The 27,299-nt window shown below is 37.6% G+C and overlaps 2 protein-coding genes across 3 annotated transcripts in view; one reads left to right on the top strand and one right to left on the bottom strand.

Moving 5' to 3' along the window:
* The window catches only part of LOC139934011 (glycerate kinase-like), a 35,541-nt gene extending 33,131 nt beyond the window's left edge, over positions 1–2,410 (bottom strand). The window contains exon 1 of the mRNA XM_071928278.1: positions 2,367–2,410. The gene's annotated coding sequence lies outside the window, so the exon portion shown is untranslated. The remainder of the gene's footprint in view (positions 1–2,366) is intronic.
* Positions 2,225–26,460, top strand: LOC139934012 (monoacylglycerol lipase ABHD6-like). Of its 2 annotated transcripts, XM_071928281.1 has the most exons (10): positions 2,225–2,410; positions 2,850–2,904; positions 12,951–13,229; positions 14,992–15,151; positions 15,875–15,988; positions 18,705–18,837; positions 19,463–19,605; positions 20,776–20,830; positions 21,787–21,887; positions 22,560–26,460. In XM_071928281.1, exons 3-10 carry the CDS (start codon positions 13,078–13,080, stop codon positions 22,710–22,712), a joined length of 1,011 nt encoding a protein of 336 aa, XP_071784382.1. In that variant the 5' UTR covers positions 2,225–2,410; positions 2,850–2,904; positions 12,951–13,077; the 3' UTR covers positions 22,713–26,460. The 2 variants fall into 2 exon arrangements, with proteins under 2 accessions (XP_071784382.1, XP_071784381.1); XM_071928280.1 differs by lacking the exon at positions 2,225–2,410 and having other exon boundaries at positions 2,766–2,904.
* The last annotated feature ends 839 nt before the right edge of the window (positions 26,461–27,299 follow it).

Raw genomic sequence — 27,299 nt, 5'->3', positions numbered from 1 at the left:
AGTGACACAAATTTCGTCAAAGTTAGGTATGTATCCGCACTTTGTACATTATAGGCTATATACAAGCGCTAATTTGAAACAATCTTTAATTAGTTGGGCTGAGCTAATTAGTGATCTGAGATTATTTTTCCGCCTAGGAGATGTGGTCAGGGATGTAACAAACATATCTATGAAAGAAAATATTAAAATTTCATAAATTAAAGGTGACAAAAATTTCGTTAAAGTTAGGTATGTCTATACACACACTTTGTATACACTATGTGGCTATTATATATCAAGCGCTAATTTGAGACAATGTTTAATTAGTTGGGCTGAGCTAATTAGTGATCTGAAATTATTTTTCCGCCTAGGAGATGTGGTCAGGGATGTAACAAACATATCTATGAAAGAAAATATTAAAATTTCATAAAGTAAAGGTGACACAAATTTCCTTAAAGTTAGGTATGTTACCGGCACTTTGTTGAACTATGTGGCTATTATATATCAAGCGCTAATTGGAGACAATCTTTAATTAGTTGGGCTGAGCTAATTAGTGATCTGAGATTATTTTTCCGCCTAGGAGATGTTGTCAGAGATGTAAAAAACATATTTATGAAATCAAAAATTAAAATTTCATAAATTAAAGGTGACACAAATTTCGTTAAAGTTTGGTATGTCTATACACGCACTTTGTATACACTATGTTGCTATATACGTAAGCGCTAATTTGAGACAATGTTTAATTAGTTGGGCTGAGCTAATTAGTAATCTGAGATTGTTTTTCCGCCTAGGAGATGTGGTCAGGGATGTAACAAACATATCAATGAAAGAAAATATTAAAATTTCATAAATTAAAGGTGACACAAATTTCGTTAAAGTTTGGTATGTCTATACACGCACTTTGTATACACTATGTTGCTATATACGTAAGCGCTAATTTGAGACAATGTTTAATTAGTTGGGCTGAGCTAATTAGTAATCTGAGATTGTTTTTCCGCCTAGGAGATGTGGTCAGGGATGTAACAAACATATCTATGAAAGAAAAAATTAAAATATCATAAATTAAAAGTGACACAAATTTCGTCAAAGTTAGGTATGTCTGCCGCACTTAGTACATTATTTATACACATGCTAATTTGAGACAATGTTTAATTAGTTGGGCTGAGCTAATTAGTAATCTGAGATTATTTTTCCGCCCAGGAGATATGATCAGGGATGTAACAAACATATCCCTGAAAGAAAATCTTGAAATTTCATAATTTAAAGGTGACACAAATTTCGTTAAAGTTTGGTATGTCTATACACGCACTTTGTATACACTATGTTGCTATATACGTAAGCGCTAATTTGAGACAATGTTTAATTAGTTGGGCTGAGCTAATTAGTAATCTGAGATTGTTTTTCCGCCTAGGAGATGTGGTCAGGGATGTAACAAACATATCTATGAAAGAAAAAATTAAAATATCATAAATTAAAAGTGACACAAATTTCGTCAAAGTTAGGTATGTCTGCCGCACTTAGTACATTATTTATACACATGCTAATTTGAGACAATGTTTAATTAGTTGGGCTGAGCTAATTAGTAATCTGAGATTATTTTTCCGCCCAGGAGATATGATCAGGGATGTAACAAACATATCCCTGAAAGAAAATATTAAAATTTCATAAATTAAAGGTGACACAAATTTCGTTAAAGTTTGGTATGTCTATACACGCACTTTGTATACACTATGTTGCTATATACGTAAGCGCTAATTTGAGACAATGTTTAATTAGTTGGGCTGAGCCAATTAGTAATCTGAGATTGTTTTTCCGCCTAGGAGATGTGGTCAGGGATGTAACAAACATATCTATGAAAGAAAAAATTAAAATATCATAAATTAAAAGTGACACAAATTTCGTCAAAGTTAGGTATGTCTGCCGCACTTAGTACATTATTTATACACATGCTAATTTGAGACAATCTTTAATTAGTTGGGCTGAGCTAATTAGTAATCTGAGATTATTTTTCCGCCCAGGAGATATGTTCAGGGATGTAACAAACATATCCCTGAAAGAAAATCTTGAAATTTCATAATTTAAAGGTGACACAAATTTCGTTAAAGTTAGGTATGCTGATAAAGCATCCCTGATGGTGTCGACGTGTATTGACGGTCGTTTGCGGATTTTTTTAAATTCGGTGCTGAGGAGAATTTCGGTGCTGGGCCCGATTTAGTGTTGGGCCCAAACACGGTGCTCACTTCAGCCTGGTACATTTTTTGTGCAAACTCGTCATGCCTACTAGCCTAAATCGATGGCAAACCGTCCGGCCATTGCATACAACACAAGTAAGATCCATCTTAATTGCAGACGACGTCATCACACAACATCTCAAACTTATAACCAACCGGCACAGAGAGAGAGCACGCCTTTCTTCTTGGATTTCATTTCGGTAAACGTTAAGAACCAAGATTAGACTTGCGCAAAGCTAGCTATCCAGCTAAACGACACGAAAACAGCTTGCTTATTTTACACATGTTACTGCCAAATTTACAAAAATTTCATGACATGTACATTGCTTTTGACTAATATTTAGATGTTGTTTATTTAGCATAACAATTGCGTGGAGTCTTAGCCGGTAATCTGATTTTACAAAGCAAAGATTTTTTTGCTTAAGCAAAAGTTTTTGCAGCTCTATGAAATTGGGCCCTGGCCATGGATCATCGATCATTAGCCAGGCTGGATCCGAAAACTGGTCTTTGAACCAAGACTAGTCCCTGTGAGACCAAGGACGGGAGGGGGCGCTTTTTATGCAGCAGCAACCTGTCATTTGTCGTCATCTCCGATCCGTCACGATTTTGCATTCCGTTGTTTTTGTTTTTTGTTTACAGCATGGACCTAAGAACCGAGAAGGAGGTGGCACTGCTCTGGTTAAATAACTGAGTGGTATGTAATGCATTCTATCTTATAATAAGTTTTCCTCCCGGGAAAACATTTCCTTTCCGTCCCCCCCCCTGCATTATGATTGAGTTGAGGACTATCCTGATAGTGATAATATGGTGTCATGTGTTTTCAGTAGGATAACATAACAGGAAAAAAAATTATATTTTTTTTTTCAAATCATCTATCCAATTTTTTAACAATAACACTTTCACTTCATGGTGTGTTGGAAATTTTTTAAAGTTTTGGTTTTACGTTGCGAGAGACAGTCCACCATTAACAGTGCTTATATGCATGCACGACATTGATTGGAGCAACGTCATATGTTTTCACACCTTTCTTTGGTTGGTATTTTATTGAATATTCAGAGGATAACTTTCCGTATGGCGCCACCACCTTTTCACTCATTTTTACAAAAAGGGATATATCAATCAGGTAAATTAGATACTATATTATTTTATTTCGAATGAAAAAGTGGTGGCGCCATACGGAAACTTTTCCTATTCAGAAGCTAGTATGGCGTGCAAAATTAATCAAAGATATTATTCAATTACTACTTAACAAATTTAATAACATTTTTGTCCTAAGGCATTATGGCCTAAGGCATTATGGCTACTTTATTAGAATCCAGAGATATCATAAGGCATGAAAGTAAAACACCCCACCCCCCTTGATGCACTCACACTTCATAACAATCCGTTTTCCCCCATTTCAGACCAGTAATTTTTGGTTTCAGGAGATAAGAAACCAATCTATGATATTTTCTCTTTAATGTAGACTTAATATTTATTACGCTTATCGGAATTTATTACAGTATGCATGAGTGAATATATAAACAAATTGTTCTCATTTTCACTAAAATATTTTAATATTTTCCCCACATTTGCACACCATAGAATCCTAAATAGTAACCACCTCACGTGATCTATCTAGTGACTAAAGCAGAATGAAACTCAATCTAGCAGATAGTAATTTTGTTTTGAACTTTGGAGGTTGGATGATGTTTCTTTGACTCATTAGTACCAAAAATCAATCATTTTATAAATGTTTGAGCATAACTAACGACAGGAAACTTTATTCTCAGCATGATTAAGCCTGATGAAAATACAGACCGTGAGTAAACTGCATAGCTTCTGTCACCGGTGCGGCTTGCACAATTTCGTGATAAACGGGAACCGAAAACATATGAGGGTCGATAACGTATGACGCTACGATACGTTATCGCAACGCCAACGGGTACCGGTCTGCCGGTCTGCCGGTCACTTCGGCACAATAGCAAACTCGGCACCTGCAATCTCGGTACCTTGCAAGCTCGGCACCTACACCTCGGCACCTTGCAAACTCGGCTCGGCACATGAACAAAAACAAACTTGGCACCCAGTTGAAAAATTTCGATTTTCACACTGCGTGGTAGGCTTCATTTTTGATGTAACTAAAAGTTCATTCCCATCATGACCGTCCATAGTCCCATCCATAAAAAGCTTAATCATGTTACAAAGTTATTAGTATAAGTAGTAGCCTAATTTACATTACAAATATTATTATTGGATTTGGAATATGATTATCGTAAAATTGGATGTTGGACACTTCATACCTTTGCTATTCCGTACCCTGGACACTTTGTACCTTCGGGACACTTCGTACCGTAACCAAATTGGTCACTTGTACCGTGGGCGGGGTATGAAGTGACCATCAGCTGAGTCACTTTGTACCCTCAGCCGAGTCACTTCGTACCTTCATTAAAATGTGTATTCCTCAATAATTTTATGTTCGTTGAGATAAAAATTAATAATACCTAATGAATTGTAATTCATAAACGATGCAGAAATCCCGAATTAGTACGAAGGTAGGAAGTGTCTCGTGAGAAGGTACAAAGTGTCTTGTAAGAAGGTACGAAGTGTCTTGTAAGAAGGTACGAAGTGTCAAAGGTACGAAGTGTCCAAAGTCACTTCGTACCTTGAAAAGGTACGAAGTGTCCTGACACCGTATAATTTAGCGACGTTATAGCACGAGACGGGACGGAACAAGGAGTGTGTACCAAACGATCTTTGGTGTGTGCACGCCATGGAGCTATCACGCACGGATCTGTCGCGGAGCCGTCAGGCAATTAGTCCCCATCACATGGCCAGCGCCTTTCGGCAAATCACGCTCTGTTAAAGGCAGTGGACACTATCTATTGGTAATTACTCAAAATAATTATTAGCATAAATCTTTTCTTGGTGACGAGTAATAGGGAGAGGTTGATGGACTATAAAACATTGTGAGTAGTTTTCGAGAAAGAAGTAATTTTCCATGAATTTGATTTCGAGACCTCAGACTTGAGGTCTCGAAATCGACCATCTAAACGCACACAACTTCGTGTGACAAGGGTGTTTTTTCTTTCATTATTATCTCGCAACTTTGATGACCGATTGAGCTCAAATTTTCACAGGGGGGTTATTTTATGCATGTTGAGATACACCAACTGTGGAAGCTAGTCTTTGACAATTACCAATTGTGTCCACTGCCTTTAAAAAGCAAAAATCTATCAAAAACTCTTGTCTTAACCAAACTAAACAAACCCTTATTAACATTTTTCAAAGCCCGAAACATAAAAATGGCGCAGCACTTCCACCGACATGAATGAACGCAATTTCAGTCTAGGCCCGTACCCGTAGGCCTAAAGAACGTGTTAAAAACTTTTCGACTGAACACGGTGCGGGCGGACGGTAAATTTCCTGGCGGCCAAAATTTTCTCGAAAGTTCAGAATTCTTAATCTTGAAACTCCCCATACTAGTACTTTGCCATTAAAAAGCTTACATGTAGTATTTGGCCATTTAAAAAGGTACTAGGCCTAACTATCAACTACTTCTTTTATTTTGTAAAAAGTGTACACATACAATGTAGCCTACGTTACTTTATTTTCACAGGGGGGTTATTTTATGCATGTTGAGATACACCAACTGTGGAAGCTAGTCTTTGACAATTACCAATTGTGTCCACTGCTTTTAAAAAGCAAAAATCTATCAAAAACTCTTGTCTTAACCAAACTAAACAAACCCTTATTAACATTTTAAAAACATGAAAAAAATTGATAGTTTCTCCTTCATGGTTGTTCCGTTCCAACTTGATCATTCCAACGGTTCCAACTTGAGTGTTGAGATTCCCCTACTCCTAGAACTATGAGGTTCATTCCACTATCGTCTGATTTTAATACATTAACTGACAAACCTGTGGAAGTTTGAGACCGATTGCACTTGCAAGATATCAATTTACAAAAAATGAAAAAAACGATCACTGAGCAATGAACTCTGAACGGGAAATTATTTTTAGTTATTTCTCATCAAATATGACATTTCAGACAGAAATATTTAAAGGGATGTTTTTACTACCATTATCATTACACTGTCTTAGGTTTATGTAAATCTGTGATTTTAGAAGAAAAAAAATTCTTACCAATTCTGTAATCTTCTTGCAAGTTAAGTACAGACTTCATGGTATGAATTTAACGCATTGTGAGGTCGGTGTGTGCGCTGTCCAAGTTTGATCGCAGGCAAACAAAATAAAAACTTGTGTGCAGAATATGATGTACAGTGTTGCAGTTTAAAAAGTAGAGTGCCTGTGAGCTAGATGGCTCGTTTCCTCCTCAATGCCACCTTGAAGGCATTGAGTGTTGAGAACTCTCCAGGATCCTTCTGTAAGGAGTTCCACTCTTTGCTGGTGCTACTGCTAGGGAAGAAGGAGGAAGCGTACACTTGGGAGCTAAAGTGGGGGGTCAGGACCTCTGGTGTTAGATTTAGACTCGGTGAGATGTTTCTTCCAGCTGATGTCTACTTGATCATCATAGAGAATCTGTAGAGCATGGCTAGGCGGCTTTGGAGCCACCTGCTCTGGAGAGATTGCCATTGTAGTACATTGAGTAGCGGTCAAATCTTGCTCTGCTACGCTGGACCTGCTTCGCTTTTTTTTTTTATTTTTTTTTATTTTTAGAATGAAAGACTGCGCAATCCCCAAGCAGCAATTTTTTTAATGTTAACTGCCACTGTCGTAGTGCTTTCAATGGGAAAGTTGTTTCTTCTAAGGAATCCTTAATGTTAACTGCCACTGTCGTAGTGCTTTCAATGGGAAAGTTGTTTCCTGTAAGGATTGCTTAAAAAAATTAGGAAAACATTTCCACCAGGCAGTTGCTGGGCAAAATTTCATGGATCTGCTTACCGTAAGCAAAGAACTTGGCGCTTCGAAAGCAGTGAACTCTGCGCACGGACAAGCAGGGATTTTTGTTGCTTTATGCGCGTGTGGGCACTCCAAGTTACAGCCAGCAGGCTGCATGGGGACTGAGACCCAATCAACTATAATGTAGCCATGATTTAAACAAAAATAATAAAGGATTGTAACAGATGCAGAGAGAGAGAATGAACAGAATTTTTCTACAGAGATGTAGTACTGACTTCTGAATTTTAAATTAAAATAAGGTTTACCCATACGATTTTTTTGAAAAAAATCTTACTTACTTACTTAGCTGCTTAAGACTGGGTGTCCCTTGGCCTCCTTGGAAAACCGTCCCCATTCAGGTCTATGTCTAGTTAAGTGCTCTGCCTCATGAAGTGGAATGATGGCATCATCCTGAATTGCACCTTCCAGCGCAATGGTGGGCGTCCTTGTTGGATTCGCGCCTGGTATGTAGGTCCTTGATCTTGCGACTTCAGTGGTAGATATGCATTGTAGAAATGCACAGGTGGAATTAGCTTTCTTGGTGATGATGTCTTTAATGTGAGTGTTGAAGTTAATAGCTTTTGGTCAACATTGAGACCAAGATACCTAGCTGATGAGACTTGGTCAATGGCCGTGCCGTGAATGGTGTAGGTTGCAGGTGTTGGCTGCTGTTTGTGATGCGCACCTCTTGACACTTTCGTTGCTTGAAACTCCATCTTTCTGAAGTAGAGTAGCATCCTCAAATGAGATTCTTTGATTCAGCGCGCAGTTGTCCACAAATAATCTTGTTGTTAAGCTCATCACACCGTCTGCAAGTTCATTGATGTATGCCAAGAAAAGCAGTGGTTCGAGGACTCTGCCTGGAGAGACTCCTGATGTGACATTGGCTTGCATGCTGACTTTGCCACCTACCAATACCGGCTGAGTGCGCTGGCTAAGGAACCTTGACCCATTGGAGAGTTGGTCCTCGTATGCCATAGTGCTCCATCTTCTGGAGAAGAAGTCTGTGAGAAACCTTGCCTTGCGGAAGTCCAACAGTATCGGGTCTGTTTGTCCTTTCTCGTTCAAACCTTTAGCCAGGACGTCAATGGTAAGTATGAGCTGTGTGTCGCATGAGCGCCTCTTCCGGAATCCGGATTGTGCATCGGAGAGGATCTTGTGGTCGGTGAGATGGTTAATGGTGGCACTGTGAACCACATGTTCACACAGCTTACACAGGATGTGAGACAGGCCTGTAATTGGCAGGTGAAGATCAATTGCCTTTCTATGGAACTACCAATGCCTTCTTCCATGTAGTTGGTACAGTACCTTGATTAAAGGAACACGTTGCCTTGGATCTGGCGAGTTGGTCTTTGAAAAGCATTTGTAACCGTTTGTTACAAAATGCATATGGTTAGAAAGATGTTTTAAAAGTAAAATACAATCCACACACATTTGCCCCGAAATTGCGTGGTTTTCCTCTTACTTTGCGAACTAACACCATCATTTATGGGAGTCAAAAATTTGACTCCCATAAATAGCCGACCGTGTTTGTCGACGAGGTAAAGCGAAAAAATCACGCAATTTCGAATGATACTTGTGTGGATCATTATATTTTACTTTTAAAATATCTTTCTAATCATGCATTTTATAACAAATGAATACAAACGCTTTTCAAAGACCAACTCGACTGATCCAAGGCGTTAGGCGTTGTGTTCCTTTAAGGGAGGCCATGAACCTGGAGCAATTTATTCTGCAATTTCTTTCAGCATTCTGGCTGGCACCCCATCAGAAACTGTAGTCTTGTATGGGTTTAGGTTCCTGAGAAGTTTAGCGATCTTGTCAGAGTTGATCTTGATATTGCTCATTGAAGGGAGAGGGTTGGGTCCAAGGTTTCGAGAGGCAGCTACATAATCGTTGGTGAATACTAATGAAAATGGACGGTTCAGGATGTTGGCTTTCATCTTGGGATGTTCCTTAAAAATGCATTGAGTATATAACTTAAAAAAACAAAAAAACGTGTGTATACTAAACTGCGCCAATAAAGTATCTAAACACTTACAAATGGTCAGATTTATCGGAACCTGAAATAGTATACAAAAAAATAATTATTCATTTTAATTCACCGTTAACTTCTGCACATTTTGACACATCTTGTGTTGCGTTACGATGTTGTTGGGTGGATTTATGGGCACTTGAGTGGCTTAAGGTCGAATTTCAAAAGTTGCAAAAGCCCCTATTCACCCCAATTCCAGAAGGGAACTTGCACAAGCACCACACACAGACAAAATCAAGACAAAAGACACAAACTCGTTTCGTTTACTTGACCATAAAATTTATTGCCGTATCTTTAACTCTAAAACTGCTGACATCCTGTCCTCATCAGTTCTTAGTGTGTCCTCCATCACTGTCCTGAACGCCAAGGAGTCGTCTTCTCATACTCCCAATGAGACCTCTGATCTGTCCCTGGTCAATCCCCCGCCATTTCCTGATCAGGATGCGTCGCAATCCCTCGAGAGTGGTGTCAGGCATTATGGACTTGTTCACTTTATTCTGCTGCAGAAGTCACCCTCGGACGGCCACTCCTTGACAGGTCGTCCCCATTTCCCTGAGCTTGGTAGCCATTTCATCATTTACTGACCGTCGCTGGTGACGTTGTAACCATGAGCTGCAGCTCGCATCGACGTACCGGCTTCTATCAAACCAACGATCCGTCCTCTTTCCTGTTTGGTCATTTGAGCCATCTTTCCTGTTATCTTGAACCACCTTTCCCTATCTCATAATCAGGGATTCTGGCTCTTAACCCATATTGTTGTATGCCTCCCATCTTTGACCCCTTTGCTTGGTTACTGACAATTATTGCTGATGTTCATCACAACCGATTTATCAAACAAGCGACAAAAAAAATCGTTTATAAAAGGTGGGCAAAAGAAACGCTGATCTTACTCATCACAATACAACGATTTAGCTTGAATAGGGGCTTTTATAACTTTTGAAACTCGACCTTTAGCCACTCAAGTGTCCATAAATCCACTAAACAACATCGTAGCGCAACACAAGATGTGTCAAAATGTGCAGAAATTAACGGTGACTCGAAATGAATAATTATTTATTGGCATACTATTTCAGGTTCCGATATATCTGACAATTTGTAAGTGTTTAGATACTTTATTGGCGCAGTTTATTTGTATTATGTACCATAATGAGAGATCCGTAACATTTACAAGTTGTCATTAATGACAGTCATTACTCCAGTTGGGACAGTCATAACAGTAAGGAAAGTCCCAACTGTAGCAATGACTGTCCCAACTGTACATTTTTTTTTACATGTTGATAATATTTTGGCTGGTAGGGATGGTCTCAACAAGTTTTAAAACAGTCATAAATACTCCAGTTTAGACAGTCCCAACTGTACAAATGACTGTCCCAACTGTAGTAGGGATAGGCCATGTCTTTTTGATAAAGCTGATAAGGATGGTCTCAACTACAGTTGGGACAGTCATACTCTAGTTAGGACAGTCCTAACTGTAGTTACTAATGTCGTTTATTCGTTGTCTTGGCAATATGTCTGGTTTGTATTTTTTGTTTAAAGCCCACAAGTTCATCTGAATACAATTTGGCTCTAATGAGCGCTTTGTAACCTTAGGAAAAGGCGCTAGATATAAATGATATTATTATTATTATTATTATTATTATTATTATTATTATTATTATTATTACTATTACTATTACTGTTACTGTTACTGTTACTGTTACTGTTACTGTTACTGTTACGGTTACTGTTACTGTTACTGTTACTGTTACTGTTACTGTTACTGTTACTGTTACTGTTACTGTTACTGTTACTGTTACTGTTACTGTTACTGTTACTGTTACTGTTACTGTTACTGTTACTGTTACTGTTACTATTATTTCTATTATCAATGGGAAGTAACACTGTAATTTACGAGATAAATCTGAAGACAAACTTGAGATTAGTTCCATTACTACCAACTTCAATCATCTACTATGCCGTTGCTGCTAATGCTAAGCAGAGCTATATCCACAAGCAATCCGACTGTCCTGTGCAAACAACCAGCACATTGCAGCAACAACCAACCCTGTAAGCAGATAGAGAACTTTGATACTGGCTCCACTGCAGCGTGCTGGTACCCTGCATTTTGTTGGGACGCCCCAACTTGAACACTGAAGTAAAGATTGGTCCTAACTTAGCCCTGGCGGCCTTACACTTTCGTTTTGTACTACAGTGACGTCCTGGACATGAGGGTACATTTCTGGGGCGGAAAATTTTCACAGCTTCATAACTCAAATCTTACCTGCAAGAAAGCACCAATTTCAACAGATTCACATTCCATGGCAGCATATGTTTTTCTGCGGTGGGTTTTGATCGTCATATATTCTTCACAAATCAGTCATTTTCATGAAATAATGCAGCTCCCAACGTTAAGGAATTCCCATTTTTGTTCGTACTCTCACAGTCTGCCGTGTGTACGCAAGATACGATGACCAAGAATTCATGCGTCTAAGCTTGCATCATGCGTCTTGCACGCGAATGTATACGCGTACACACGACAACAGACAACACTGTGAGAAAACGATCGAAACAGGAATTTGTGAGGAAAATATGAGGACCAAAACCCACCGCAGAAAAATGTATGCTGCCATGGAATGTGAATCTGTTGAAATTAGTGGCTTGTTGCAGGTAAGATTTAAGTTAAGAAGCTGTGTAATTTTTCCGCCCCAGAAATGAGCCTCATCAATAGTTAGGACTCTGTTCCTGTGTACAGAGAAAGAGTCCTATATATAGGGCTAGGTCCTAACTATACTTGAGACGATTGTCAAGTTGGGACAGAACACACATTAGAACTCACCAGCAGTCTAGTGAAGTAGTTGTAATGTTGTATACAGACACTTTGTGTTTTTTTCACTCCCAATCTGAAAACGTCAAAGCAGAGTGACCTCCACCGGGGCTTTCGCCCCCGTAGACCCCAGAAGCAGGCCATCAGGCCGGCCCCTGAACCCCCTCTATTACATTTGTTTGAGCCCCAACAAACGGGAATAATCTAGATGAAATAACTGCATAACTGTGAGGGTAGATCTGCTTCAGAAGGCAGTGCTTTGGGGAACATATAGGATCCTGTCAAAGATCCTTGAGATCCAAGGCTACTTGCACAAAATAAAATGGCATCTTTCTTTAGCATGCTGTTATAAAATGAAATATTAATAATGATAATACGGTATCATGTTTCTCAATTACAAAACTTTGTCATCTAGTACATGTAAAACCAGTAGTGCACTTTGTACAATTTTCCAGAAAGATTTTGCAATATCCTGTCCATATCCCTTACTGTTTGTTTAGTACATCAAACTGTTGACAAAGATTGATCCAATGTGACCTTTCCCCATTGTCTCTAACGTAGACAAGATTAATCACAGTTGTTGTAAATCTGAAGTCAAAACAGATCCCTATGTTTATCAGATTATCAGATAGTGACCGAGTATTGTTCAAAAGTCCATTTATCAATTAGGTCAGAGGAGGTTAGTTTGAAGTTTGAAGTCCGCTTGTGTGGAAGAACCTTTTGTCTATGAAAAGCAAAATAAAAACACCCTGAAGGAATGTCGTTTAGTTTGACTGGCTCAACATTTGTAAATTCTTATTAACAGTTTTCAGCAAGCTAAGTATTGAATTCATTCTATTCATTTCAGAACTGTGCTTTTTCCCAGTCACAATGCTGCTTTCAGTTTAGATGTTGTTTTTCAACTGATATGGACTGATTGTGTTCCAACAAAAAAGCATGTAAAGCATGATCAAAATACTATTATTTGTTTTTATTTTTAATAGTAATTTATAATATGCAATGTTTTGATCTTTTCTTAACAGATTTAAGTAGTGTCAGTTGTCTGCCTCGATCCAATTCCAGGTTCAAAGGGTTGCTGACTGACACTTCAGGAAAACAACTCTCAAGACTTAACTTAAAAAGAACCAGGAGTTGGTGCTGCTTGTCAGGATGCATGCATTATTTAAGCTTGCGTTAGTACCACCATGCATGTGCATTTGCATCATGATGCTGCCATTCATTTTCTTCTTTTCACCGATGATATTTGCTGTAGTGGGACTCATATTCTTACGTCCAGACCTTGTGTTTGTACTTTACACACGGTAAGTACTTGTTTACACCATCTTTCATATTTTAAATTATTTTTATTAAATTGGTTTATTAAAAACATTTGAATTTCGTAGCCAATGGCTGAATTGAGTTTAACAACACAGAGTTTGTAAGCCATTCATATCAATTTTTTTTTTTTTTTTAAACAAACATCTTTAAAACAACTTCCAGATCAGTGATAAGATCAAGTTTAACATCAATTTCACATTCATTTTCAGGAAGAAATTTTAGATTTTTTTAAAAATTTGTTTTTTTCCAAACCCCCTGCCCCTGTTTCCAGTTTTAGTTAATTTTGTTAAACCAACATATTTTGCGTATAATATTATAATTAGGAAGGTAGTGATTTCTGCTTTACCGGCCAGGCTTCCGACTGATGATACCCAAGCCTTATCCGGATGGACTGTAAAAGGAGCAACCCTGTTTCAGCCCTACAGGAGTAGGTGGCAACACCTCTGGAGAAAACAAAATTGTAGCCCACCTTAAAGTGGCCTTCAGGCCTTGTGTGTCTGGCGACCTGCATAAAAAATAAAAAATAAAAAAAGTTATCACACAAGCGCAAGTGAAATACGGAAAAATATAGCGCTTCTGTATTTTTTCATCTTCCACAAGCGCGCATGTTATAACGAATTTATCTTCAAGTTTCACGTCATTCAAGGCGCAAAATTTAAAATTTCAGAACCTTATTTCGCGACGAAGCGCACAAAGTTTAGAATGTAATTTTTGCACTGTCCATATACGGAGCGTGGCACATTGACATTCACAATATGCACTGTGCAATAAAAACAGAGGAAGATATAAGTTATCACACAAGCGCCAGTGGAATATGAAAAAATAAAGCACTTCTGCGTCCCATATCCAACAAGGCCGAAGGCCGAGTTAGATATGGGACGCAGACGCGCTATATTTTTTTGTATTTCACGAGCGCGCGTGTGATAACGAATTTATCTTCCAGTCTCATGTGCAACGTGCAAAGTTTAAAATTTCAGAACGTTATTTCAGGACGAACAGCATTCACGCGCACAAAGTTTAGAATGTAATTTTTTCACTGTCCGTATACGGAGCGTGACAAAATGACATTTCACAATACGCACTGTGTAATAAAAACAGAGGAAGTAGGATATAAAACAGAGGTCGTAGTATTTATGTTTTTATCCCCCTAGTAGTTCGAGCTTCTGATTGGTGGTAGCGGAAGATAAAGGTTTTTATACCACCTCAAGTTCAATTGGTGGATTAACACGGACTGGAAGATAAACGTAATATATCAAAACAAGGAAAAGTAAATGAATAAAATCTTGGAAACTCAGAGACGATATCAGGTAGTAGTTACTTGTCTATTACCATCATTCCTTTGTGCTTTCAGATATTCATTTGTCATTTCAAGTCTGGTGTAGACCCCTTCCTTACAGAAATACCCTGTCTACGTATTTTATTGGTTTGGGTCCAGGGTGGGATCAAATTCAAAGAAAGCCATTCCTGTTTATGACACTTTAGATTTGCTTCACTTGAGGATGAAATTAGAGGGAAAAACCAAAAAGTGTTGGTTCCAATCAAAGTAGACTAAGTTTCAGATTGAGTCACGCTTTTGGCATGTTTGGGACTCATATAATGCTTAGAACCGTAGAAAAACTCACCATCAGTTACAGTCTACGATGAAGCTGTGATAGTCTTGAATCTGGACATGTTAAATAGTATTACAAACAAAGTTGGGATGTAGAGTTCATTCTGTTACATGATTCTTTCTTTCTCTTTTGACAGTTTTAAAATGTGGCACATTGGTTTTCGAACTAGTTCTGTCACTGTTGGCAACTACACCTTTAGCTACGCTGAGAGAGGAAAACAAGATCCCTCCAAACCAACTATGCTATTCCTGCATGGCTTCTCTGCTGCTAAAGACATGTGGTGGCCATTTGTCAAGGTAAACAATTCAAACTGTTATATTCTTAGCAACCATTTTTGTTATCCTTTTAATAAAGACAAAAATTTGTTAACACAATTATGGTGGCATCTCTTACTTCTAAATTCCTTAAGTATTGTTGGTGCTCAATGTTCCACTTTTGCTGTGTCAAACTTAAATCATTGTAAACTGATGAATTAATTTGGCAATAATGTGGTGTTTAGCACAACATTTTGCTGTGTCAAACTTAAATCGTTGTAAACTGATGAATTAATTTGGCAATAATGCAGTGTTTAGCACAACATTTTGTGTTTAAGTTTGACACTAGTACTATAGTAGCACAGCAGGCTTTGACATAGTATTGCACAACTAGTGACATACATTATGCTCTTGTTGTCCTCTTAAGTCAAATTACATTCTCATATTGTGTGGTTTTCTTTTGGAATACACAGGTGCAAAGGTTTTAGTTGTGGAAGCAACTTCAAATGATGAATTAATGACACTTCTAGTCCTTATGTGGAGTATTTTATTGTCCACCACTGACCAGCAACCTGAAGTATTTTCTTTAATTAGAAATGTTCCTTGGATCGTTGGGAGCAGATAATTAAGTTGACTAAAAGGGGAAGTGCTTTTTGTCACAGTAACTCTGTTATGTGTCTGTCTTCAGTCTGTCCCAAGATTGTCTCAAAAAAAAAATCAAACATTTCATATTGAAAAGGATCTTGAGTTTTTCTTTTGGTACAGAATCTGCCAAGTGATTGGCACATTATGGTAGTGGATATGCCTGGACATGGTCACACTACTCGTAAGATGAGTGATAGCTTTTCATTTGCTGCTCAAGCTGCTAGAATTAGACAGGTAGGTACATGGTGCACCATGGTGGCCTGTAAAATGTCAAGGTTTGTTAACAGGATCACACACAGAGTTGTGGGGATTTCCTATTGTTGTGCTATTGTTCCATTTTCTAAATAATCCCATTGTGTGGACACCATTTGTTCCAATGAGTCTACACAACTGCACACTAGAATTAGACAGAAATGTACACAGTGGCCTGTAAAATGTGAAAGTTTACAGCAGTAGTTTACAGCAGTAGCAACCAGTATTATTATTATTCACTTATTTGTAAGAAACAAATAATGTTATATTTAGAATAGAATAGAATAGAATAGAATAATGTTTTATTGTCACTTGTAAAAAGCAAATATTTGTACAGTGAAATGCGTCCTGGTTCTGCTTGTCGAAAAATATGTCATACAAAAAAATACACTAAAAATTTATCAATTATACAAAAATACATCAAAATATAATATAAACATCTCTGAAAAGTATTACAATATACAGGCGAAATACGAAAGATAAAAACAGTACGATTGAATTAAAGTCAGAAATAGACATTCATGATTAAAACCTGTCATTTAGACTGAACAGCTGTGGGATAAAAACTCTGCAAAGTACGGTTAGATCCAGATTTAATTGAACGAAATCGATTCTTTGACCGCATGGGCTGAAACAGGTCATGTGCCGGGTGAAACTTGTCATCTACTATAGAGAGAGCTCGTTTTTCAACTCAAGAGAGATACAGTTTATGAAGTGATGGAAGTTGGCAACCTTTGATTTTACTTGCGGTGCGAACGATCCGGCTGATACGCTTCCGGTCATCGGCTGTTGCATTGCCCCACCAAACGATCATTGACTGTGTCAATACACTCTCAATCACCGCTCGGTAGAACTTCAACAGAAGTGGCTGACTGACATGGAAGCTTCTCAGCCGTCCCTTATTGAGTCCCGTGTCACAGACATTGAGTCCGAGTTAAGTCAAAAATGCAAATGGTTGAGTCTAAGACCAAGTTATTGACTAGTATGACTCAAGTCCAAGTCAGAGTGACTAGTATGACTCAAGTCCAAGTCAAAGTGACTAGTATGACTCAAGTCCAAGTCAAAGTGACTAGTATGACTCAAGTCCAAGTCAAAGTGACTAGTATGACTCAAGTCCAAGTCAAAGTGACTAGTATGACTCAAGTCAAAGTCAAAGTGACTAGTATGACTCAAGTCAAAGTCAAAGTGACTAGTATGACTCAAGTCAAAGTCAAAGTGACTAGTATGACTCAAGTCAAAGTCAAAGTGACTAGTATGACTCAAGTCCAAGTCAAAGTGACTAGTATGACTCAAGTCAAAGTCAAAGTGACTAGTATGACTCAAGTCAAAGTCAAAGTGACTAGTATGACTCAAGTCCAAGTCAAAGTGACTAGTATGACTCAAGTCCAAGTCAAAGTGACTAGTATGACTCAAATCCAAGTCAAAGTGACTAGTATGACTCAAGTCAAAGTCAAAGTGACTAGTATGACTAAAGTTAAAGTGACTAGTATGACTCAAGTCAAAGTTTAAGTGACTAGTATGACTCAAGTCAAAGTTAAAGTGACTAGTATGACTCAAGTCAAAGTCAAAGTGACTAGTATGACTCAAGTCAAAGTCAAAGTGACTAGTATGACTCAAGTCAAAGTCAAAGTGACTAGTATGACTCAGGTCAAAGTCAAAGTGACTAGTATGACTCAAGTCAAAGTCAAAGTGACTAGTATGACTCAAGTCAAAGTCAAAGTGACTAGTATGACTCAAGTCAAAGTCAAAGTGACTAGTATGACTCAAGTCCAAGTCAAAGTGACTAGTATGACTCAAGTCAAAGTCAAAGTGACTAGTATGACTCAAGTCAAAGTCAAAGTGACTAGTATGACTCAAGTCCAAGTCAAAGTGACTAGTATGACTCAAGTCCAAGTCAAAGTGACTAGTATGACTCTAATCCAAGTCAAAGTGACTAGTATGACTCAAGTCAAAGTCAAAGTGACTAGTATGACTAAAGTTAAAGTGACTAGTATGACTCAAGTCAAAGTTTAAGTGACTAGTATGACTCAAGTCAAAGTTAAAGTGACTAGTATGACTCAAGTCAAAGTCAAAGTGACTAGTATGACTCAAGTCAAAGTCAAAGTGACTAGTATGACTCAAGTCAAAGTCAAAGTGACTAGTATGACTCAGGTCAAAGTCAAAGTGACTAGTATGACTCAAGTCAAAGTTAAAGTGACTAGTATGACTCAAGTCAAAGTCAAAGTGACTAGTATGACTCAAGTCAAAGTCAAAGTGACTAGTATGACTCAAGTCCAAGTCAAAGTGACTAGTATGACTCAAGTCCAAGTCAAAGTGACTAGTATGACTCAAGTCAAAGTCAAAGTGACTAGTATGACCCAAGTCAAAGTCAAAGTGACTAGTATGACTCAAGTCCAAGTCAAAGTGACTAGTATGACTCAAGTCAAAGTCAAAGTCATTCAAATATAATTTGAACACAAGGTGGGGTCAAGGGTCATACAAAAAGCATTAATGTAGAAACCTACAAATTTATTTAGAAATGACTTTTAACTTGAGTGTATTTGAGAGAACTAACTTGACCAATGTTACTGCTACATTTATCACGATCATCACCATAAATGTTTCGATACAGTTTGAAGCTCCTTACACTCAAGTAGATTTGATGATCATTATTTTTCCAAAGGCAATCAACATTGACAATTTGCTTGTACTACTCTAGTTCACACAGGCAGTTGGTATGCGCAAAAGGCCATTCCACATGGTTGGTATATCAATGGGAGGTGGTGTAGCAGGAATCTATGCTGCTAAGTATTCAGAGGACCTAGAAAGACTTACCATGCTATGCCCAGCAGGTTAGTGCTTTTCTCTTATAAACAATATACAGAGTCATGACAGTTAATTGTAAGGAAGCCTATTGTTTAACCCCTACTTAACAAATAATTAAAAATAATTAAAATCGTTAAGCAAATGTTGTTAATGATACTCTCCTGAGTTTTGTCGGATGTTGGATATAAACACACTGGTACTTCAGATGGGATTTGAACCCACAACCATCTGCATTATAGAGCAGATTTCATAACCACTAGACCACAATCAGAAGAGGGCAGTTTGAATACTCTAATTTAGCAGTAAGAAATGCACACAAAATCTGATTTTATTATTGCACTGGGGGTTGAAGAACAACAGGATTTTTGGTGGTGTTGCATCAGCCATATTTTTGCATCTTGTTTGCATACAATTGGTTCACTGGGTAGTTGTACTATTGTCACTTAAGTAGCACCATTGGCCATTATTTAATGTTACCTGAGCTTTAGACCTTGTTACATGTATTGCAGATGAAGTAGGTATAATACCTGCATGTCACTCAGCTTACTTTTTATATGCTATTGGTAATCTCGATGCTCTCTTGATAAAACTAATTTCTGACTACCCTTCAATAATGCTTGGAATGTTAATTATCATACTCTATTTGTGCAGGAATCAATTCCAAGATACCCAGTGAGTTTGAGCTTGCTGTGAGAGATGGACGATTGAAGAAAGGAATGCTACCAGAGAAAGAGGAGGAATATGTTAAGATGATGCCATTCTTGTTGCATGAGACTCCTAAAGTACCAAACCTTGTGAGTGTTAGTGTTACATTAGTGATAGATTGATGTACAAAGCCACCTTTCCTCTGTGATCTTGTCATAGGCCATTGGTCACCTGACGTAGTAGGTGCGGGAAGCTTGGCACTAGGTTCGTCTGTTGAGCCAGTTGAACTCTTATTTTTCTCTTTTGTTGGAGGCATAATCTTGATCTAGAAGTCTGCTCAATGTTGTATGGCAGAGATGGTGGAAAAAACTGAGGTTAAAAGAAGAGATGGAGTGTATAATTGACAGAAAACAGAGACTTCCACAGAGCAAATCAAAAACGCGTGTCTTGACTTGAGCAAAAATGACTTGTGACTTGACTTGAGGAAGAATGACTTGCGACTTGACTTGAGGAAGAATGACTACAACACTGGTTACAACACTGGTTTGACCCATGTTTAATGGCATGATGGCAAAGACGCATTGTTTCATATGTTATGAAGACTATCTGGACCTCCAATCTCTCCAGGGACTCAAAGACGAAAAACTTATTTGCAGCAAATGAGAAAATCCTCCTACGAGTGTGAAACCTGGCGGTCATTTAGTCTATGGCCATATCCCTGGATAAATGCTGCACTCAGATGCCCACAATTGGCTTTTCTTTGTCAGCTGAATAAAGTACAAGTTGAAGTTCATCGATGATGCATTTTTGTCAATTTGCAGACTGCATAATTTTCTTTTCAATTTTTAATTGAAATTTTGCCCTTTTCACTCATTTCATAAGCACTGTGGAACACTAATATAATATACCCTTAAAGGAACACGTTGCCTTGGATCGGCCCAGTTGGTCTTTGAAAAGGGTTTGTAACCATTTGTTACAAAATACATGTGATTAGAAAGATATTTTCAAAGTAGAATTTAATGATCCACACAAGTATCACTCGAAATTGCGTGGTTTTCCTTTTACCTCATTGACCAACACGGTCGGCCATTTATGGGAGTCAAATTGACTCCCATAAATGGCCGACCGTGTTTGTTCGCAAAGTAAAAGGAAAACCACGCAATTTCGAGGCAAATTTGTGTGGATCATTGTATTTTACTTTTACAACCTCTTTCTAACCATGCATTTTATAACAAACGGTTACAAATCGTTTTCAAAGACAAACTCGATCGATCCAAGGCAACGTGCTCCTTTAAGATTGATGTTTTGCTCTGTTTCAGTATTGGAAAGGAATGAGACTCCTAAGGAAAAATAACAATGCATTCTACAGAAAAGGTTAGCTGTTACTCTTTAAATAACTGTTTCTGAGAATTTATATGTTTTTTTTGTAATTAATACAGTACTTTAACTAAAAGTCGTGACACCTGTGTCCTTAAGCAAGACACTTAACCATTGCTTCGTCCTTCGACGTAAAGCCGTTGGTCCCTAGTGTGATGTAATGCACGTAAAAGAACCCAGTGCACATATTGAAAAGAGCCGGGGTTCGCCCCAGTGTTTGCTGGCTGTGGCTGCTGTATGCGCCGTAGCACCTGGTTAACCTATATAAGGTGCTACATAATTGATTCTCAGAATTCATTACTTCAATAACCTATCTTTCTGAAAGTTCGTATATGATTATACTTGATAACCTTGTTGGTAGATACGTGCGCTATATAAGACTTCGATATCATTATTATTATTATTACTACTATTATTATTGTTATAATTGTTATAAGTAAAGTCTGTATTGAAGCATGAGATTAAGAGACCTTCGTTAAAAAAAAAGCGTTTTCCAGTCATCGCCATTTAACCTACCCCAAAAATGAAAATGATTAGTAATACAAAATTTTCTATATTTTCAGTTATTGTTCACACTCTTATGTGTGTTTGAAGGAGAACAACTTCTTAATTTTAACTAACAACAGTGAAGCAATAGTTTGCTCACCACTGTCGTCTGCATTTTAATTGTGCCAATTTCATTATGACAAAAGATCTCCAATACTTACCATGGTACATATAAATGTATATAACAAAACAATTGTTGCATGCTGTGTGATGTGATTGGTCCAGGGGTTTTGTACACCCTCTGGAAGAAATGGCACCCTCAGCTTCACATTTGGTGCCATTTGCTCAATCACAGCATGCAGCAATTGTATAGTTTGTGAGTGTGTGTTGTGTCAAACCTGTTGCACTACTAGCTAATATATATTGTACAATTGGTATAAGTAATGTTTGTCTTGTTTTACACTCAGTTATTAACGATATGATGGCTCCAGCTTCCAAAGATTCATTGCGTTCCAACATGGGAGCTATCACTGTTCCTTCACTGGTACTATGGGGTCAACATGATAAGGTACAACCTGCCGCTGTTGTGACATATTTAAACCAAAATGTTCATGTTTACATAGTGCACAGAAACGTATGTCAGGCATGGGATGTGTTGGTGGTTGCCATCTGAACAACAATTTGAAATACAATAGTGCAGAAACTTTGCAAACTTTACATAACTCTATTCAAGAAACTGTGTGTCACTGATCAGAGTGGTTTAAGGTTGTGGATATGGCTGATTGGCAGAGACAGGTGGTTAAGATATATGATACTCCATGACTTGTCTTAAATCTCTCTGGGGCAGCTTTAAGGAGTCATTGCTTTGGAATCCCTGAAGTTGTTCCTCAATTCGGAAAGAAACTCCATGGTTGTTAAGACTGCCATACTGTAATATTGTTGAGTGTCATGAATGGTCTGATGGAGCCTTTGTCATGCACAATTTGTACTTTGATACCAAATCATGATACAAATCACAACGTTATCAAATACCTCCTAAAAATTCAATTGTGCTTAATATGTGGCATGGTGTAACCCCCCCCCCCATATTGTGACTTCCTTGTGTTCTGGGAATCTCAGGAATTCTTTAGATGGATTAAGGGGGGGGGGATACTATACATCGTGTGGTATGGACACTCCGCCCTGGTTCTAATCACTAACAATGGCACTCATCCAATTTATGCAATTCCATTCTTTTTAGCTACTTCATCCATCAGGGGCTGATGTCTTAAAAGAAGGTATTCCTGGCAGTGAGGTCCACGTCCTAGAGAGAGCTGGACATTCTCTTCACTTGGAGCGACCCTACAAGACGTCCAAACTTCTGTGTCAGTTTGCTGAAGATGGCTACTATTAAAGACATGAACATCTTTGGTAATTGTCAAAGACCAGTCTTCTCACTTGCTGTATGTCAACATATGCATGAAATAACAAACCTGTGAAACTTTGAGCTTAAAGCCATTGGACCCTTTCGGTAAACAGTGTTGTCCAAGGCCCAGCCTTCGTGTACCACAACTTATATATAAAATAACAAACCTATGAAAATTTAGGCTCAATCGGTCATCGGAGGCTGGAGAAAATAACGGGAAAACCCACCCGTTTATCCGCGCGTTTCGCCGTGTCATGACATGTGTTTAAAATTAATCTGTAATTCTCGCTAGAATTGATATTGTTTTACTGTTTTCTCAAAAAGTAAAGCATTTCATGGAATAATATTTCAAGGGAAGTCTTTCACCACTACCTTCTGTAAATCCTGTAAGTTATTTGTAAATCTGTGAATTTTTTTTTTTTTTCTGTACCGAAAGGGTCCAATGGCTTTAATCGGTCATCAAAATTGCAAGAAAAGAATGCAAAAAAAACACCCTTGTCACACGAAGTTGTGTGCTTTCAAATGCTTGATTTCGAGACCACAAATTCTAAAACCGAGGTCTCAAAATCAAATTCGTGGGAAATTATTTCATTCTCGAAAACTATGTAACATCAGAGAGAGCCGTTTCTCACAATGTTTTATACAGGCATGTGAGTAACTATCCACGAAAAAAAAAGAGGAAAAGAGAAACTTGACAAGCAAAAAAAAAGAGGAAAAGATACTATTCCTATACTTTTGTACACAGAAAGTGAAGAAAAAAAGAGGAAAGTCAAAACCAAAAAAGAGGAAATCAGCTGAAACGAGGAAGTCTCACATGCATGTTTATACTATCAACATCTCCCCATTCCTCGTAACCAAGTAGGTTTTTATGCTAAATATTGTTTTGAGTAAATACCAATAGCGTCCACTGCCTTTAAATAGGAGCTGCTGTTCCAATATTGAATTTCTCTTCTGACGTTGTGTGGGTTATAAATATACCTTATTTGTGTTTAACCAAGCTGGGGTCGATTTCACAAAGAGTTAGGACTACTCCTAACTTAGGGTCCTAACTTAGGACTAGTCCTATGAGATATAAAAACATATGGCTAGTCTTAAGTTAGGAGGAGTAACTCGAGACAAGACTAGTCATAACTTTGTAGTCTTAACTCTTTGTGAAATCAACCCCCGCTCTTGGAGTTAAATTGAACACTTAAAAGCCCGGTTCATACTTCCTGCAAATTATTTGTTGCGAATTTGTGGCGTCAACATTCGTATTGCATTCGCATGAAGTATGAACCGGGCTTAACTCAATTCGATCATAAAGACATGCACCGTCCAGGCATGGAAATCCATCAAATGAAAGAAAGGTGGATGAGTTTGTAAGTCCACTTCTCTGTCTGAAGTATCTTGATGCATTCAGCAAGCTGCAAAAGTTTTTAGAAACACTTGTTTAAGATGAGTTACATTAAAGCTGAGTGCTTGGGAATTACCAAAGAGAGTTGGACATTAAATGGAACACTCATACTATGTTTCCTAAAAATACAAAGCTGGCGAATTATTTGCTTATAAGATAAGAGAACCCATGTAAATAAAATCAAGTCTTTCATGGATTAAATGAAAGTGAAGCTCATAAAAAATAGCTATGGGAAAATATTTTTTATGGCACACTAATAAACAAATTAAAAAGAGATGTGAAGAGGTCTTAAAATAATCATTTGAACCAGCAGGGCAGTGGCCTGCCATTGAAGGATCGAGACGAAAGGGAAGTTCTTTTCACATGACCACAACCCCTGCAAAGTTTTTTTAAGGCTATTTAAGACAGAGTCATTTTTTCCCATTCAGAAAATGACACCCTTTTCAAATTGAAATGACATATTCTTTTTAATTGGTTCAGTATCGGGCCATTTTGACAAAGTTCAAATTGCACACTGGGCTCAATGATTGTCTGTACAGGTGTGTACTACATGTAATAGATTTTACTTTTGAGTACCAGGCAGTATGGATTAATTGTGTTATGCGTAATTAGAACATTTACCTGCATGCTAGCATGACAACATTCTTATCTGTTTCTCTCCGTGACGTACAAATGCCATTACTGGTTATTGCGTACGTTGGGTTGGGGTCAAGCACTAATACGCCATGGGTATGAACCCGTCTAAAACAGCTTCAGCTATTTCTTATGGTCATGTGACCACCTTTCTACCAATGGGACTGCCTGAACTAATACATTTTACAGTGAGAACCAGTATGTATTGATTGTGTTATGTGTACTATGTATGGACCTGCGTGGCTTGCACGACAACCTGGCCATGTGACCATGTTTCAACCTAAACTGTCTGGGGTATTTATCAATTCATATTAATAATAGCACCATTTCTTATAGCATGGTGTTGAGCTTTACAAGACACAATCTGCATAAAACAAATCATGGTGCAAGAAACATCAAGGTTTATGGACCACTCCGCTGTAGTGGATTATCGTCAGTACCATGTTGTTTGTTGTTCATGTTTGTTGGACTTGGAGTCATGCTACTGTAATATAAGTTATTATGACCGTGTTCTTTATCTTCTCCCAAAGCTTATGTTAAGAAGGAGGGGGGGGGGGGGGGGTATAGCTACCAAACCATTAGATTAACATAGCAAAACCTGGTAACCAAGTTAAAAAGGGGACTGTGTCATAAATAATTTCTTTGCATTAATGTCTGACTAACTGAACAAAATTATATCATATTATATTATATTATATCATTCTCTAAAACTGTTGTTATCATAAAACATGTATGATCAAAAAATTTATTAAAAGAATATGGTTTTAGTTTGAGGTAACACCATGTGTTTTATCTACTTTTTTTTAAAGTAGAATTTAATTCTGATATAAGCAGACCGAATACCATCATGCAATACCCCTAAACCTCTTCTTTTTTTTTTACTTGTGATAACCAAGCTCCCAATCAACCTTCATAAGAGCAGCATGCCAATTGTTTTTACTCTGCAAAATATTGAAATGCATTGAAATTGGCATACACTGTTCATGTGGTACACTGTTACTTTGTGTTTCAGATTTTTGAATGCCAATGATGTGCAGTACTTTCCTACTTAAGTCAATGTGTATTTTTTTAATGAAAGTTATCAAAAACAATTAAACTTGACAATTTTGGACTGCTATTTATATCATTCTTCTAAGGAAATTATGCAAGGCCAATGCACTTTTTTACTGTGTACTTTTGTACGTAAAATACTTGCAAATGTCAAATTTGAAGTACTTTTGAGCTATGGATAACATTTATGACAATAACTTATCTATTTCAATATTTGAACTACCCCATATTTGAAATAAAAGTAATAATAACAATAATAATAATAATAACAGAGCACTTTACAGGAGACAAGGACAAAAGAAAAAAAAACGAGTTAGGAATGGTTGTGGAACAGAAATGTTTGTTGGATACTTTTGAATACAGGCATATGCAGCATAAATTATTGTTGAGCAGCCTTCCAGTCAATTAATAATGTCAACAGCAGTTGAACTATTAGGCCTAAGTGTGAGTTAATAGTTTTCAAGGGTTACCAATTCCAAAACTGGAGGTGTCATAAACTTAACCTAGCCACATTGTGTTGTGCAAGTTTTATTTTGTACTTTGTATGTTATTTTTTACATTACACTAATGCAATCATTGTCTTTAAATTTTGCATTGAAAACTGATGAAAAACAAGTGTACAAATAAACAATAAACTGACTGAAAAGGGACAAGCAAGTATTTACTGAGTTAAAATTGTTGATTGCACTCTTTGCTGTAGTCTCCCAGTTGCAGATGTCACGAAGGAAACCCATGACTCCAATCACCCATTTTGAACATCACTCATTTCAACCCTATTATAAGCTCTCTCACATGCGCCCGATTCGGTCCTTCACGTACAACGTTATTAATGGCTGTAAAAATAATGTTGGGAAAGTAAAGTCTATAGCCACGAGTTAATTAAAGTTAAACGGAAAAAAGGAAAACCAGAGGAATATTAAAGCCTATAACCAAAACCAATAACCAAATGTCAAAATGAATTAATTAGCCAAGAATATGCTTCATTATTATCGAAAGAACTATTACTATTCCCTATTCCCTTCAAACAAAAAAGTTGATAAGTTTACCTAAACATGCCATAAAAATCGCTAAGTAGTGTAAAGGGGATATCAATACTTTTGAAGAGGCGCTGAGAAAGATCAGTTCAGGATCAGAGTTGCCAATTCTAAATTCTGAATCAGTAGCGTGCCCTTTAAAGGCTAGTGGACACTATTGGTAATTACTCCAAATATTTATAAGCATAAAACCTTTCTTGGTGAAGAGTAATGGGGAGAGGTTGATGGTATAAAACATTGTGAGAAACGGCTCCCTCGGAAGTACCATAGTTTTCGAGAAAGAAGTAATTTTCCACGAATTTGATTTCGAGACCTCAGGTTTAGAACTTGAGGTCTCGAAATCAACCATCTAAACGCACACAACTTCATGTGACAAGGGTGTTTTTTCTTTCATAATTATCTCTCAAGTTCGATGACCGATTGAGCTCAAATTTTCACAGGTTTGTTATTTTATGCATATGTCGA

Source organism: Asterias amurensis, chromosome 2 (genome assembly GCF_032118995.1).
Source record: "Asterias amurensis chromosome 2, ASM3211899v1".
In the NCBI taxonomy this organism is placed as follows: Eukaryota; Metazoa; Echinodermata; class Asteroidea; order Forcipulatida; family Asteriidae; genus Asterias; species Asterias amurensis.
The sequence above is the reverse complement of the archived record's forward strand: the minus strand, read 5'-3'. Positions and strand labels throughout refer to the sequence as shown.

Excerpts from the sequence above, each read along its gene's own strand:
- LOC139934012 (XM_071928281.1), top strand. The coding sequence starts at position 13,078 with ATGCATGCATTATTTAAGCTTGCGTTAGTACCACCATGCATGTGCATT. Across the intron at positions 15,989-18,704 it reads AAGCTGCTAGAATTAGACAG|TTCACACAGGCAGTTGGTAT; the intron begins GTAGGTACATGG and ends GTACTACTCTAG. Across the intron at positions 21,888-22,559 it reads TATGGGGTCAACATGATAAG|CTACTTCATCCATCAGGGGC; the intron begins GTACAACCTGCC and ends CATTCTTTTTAG.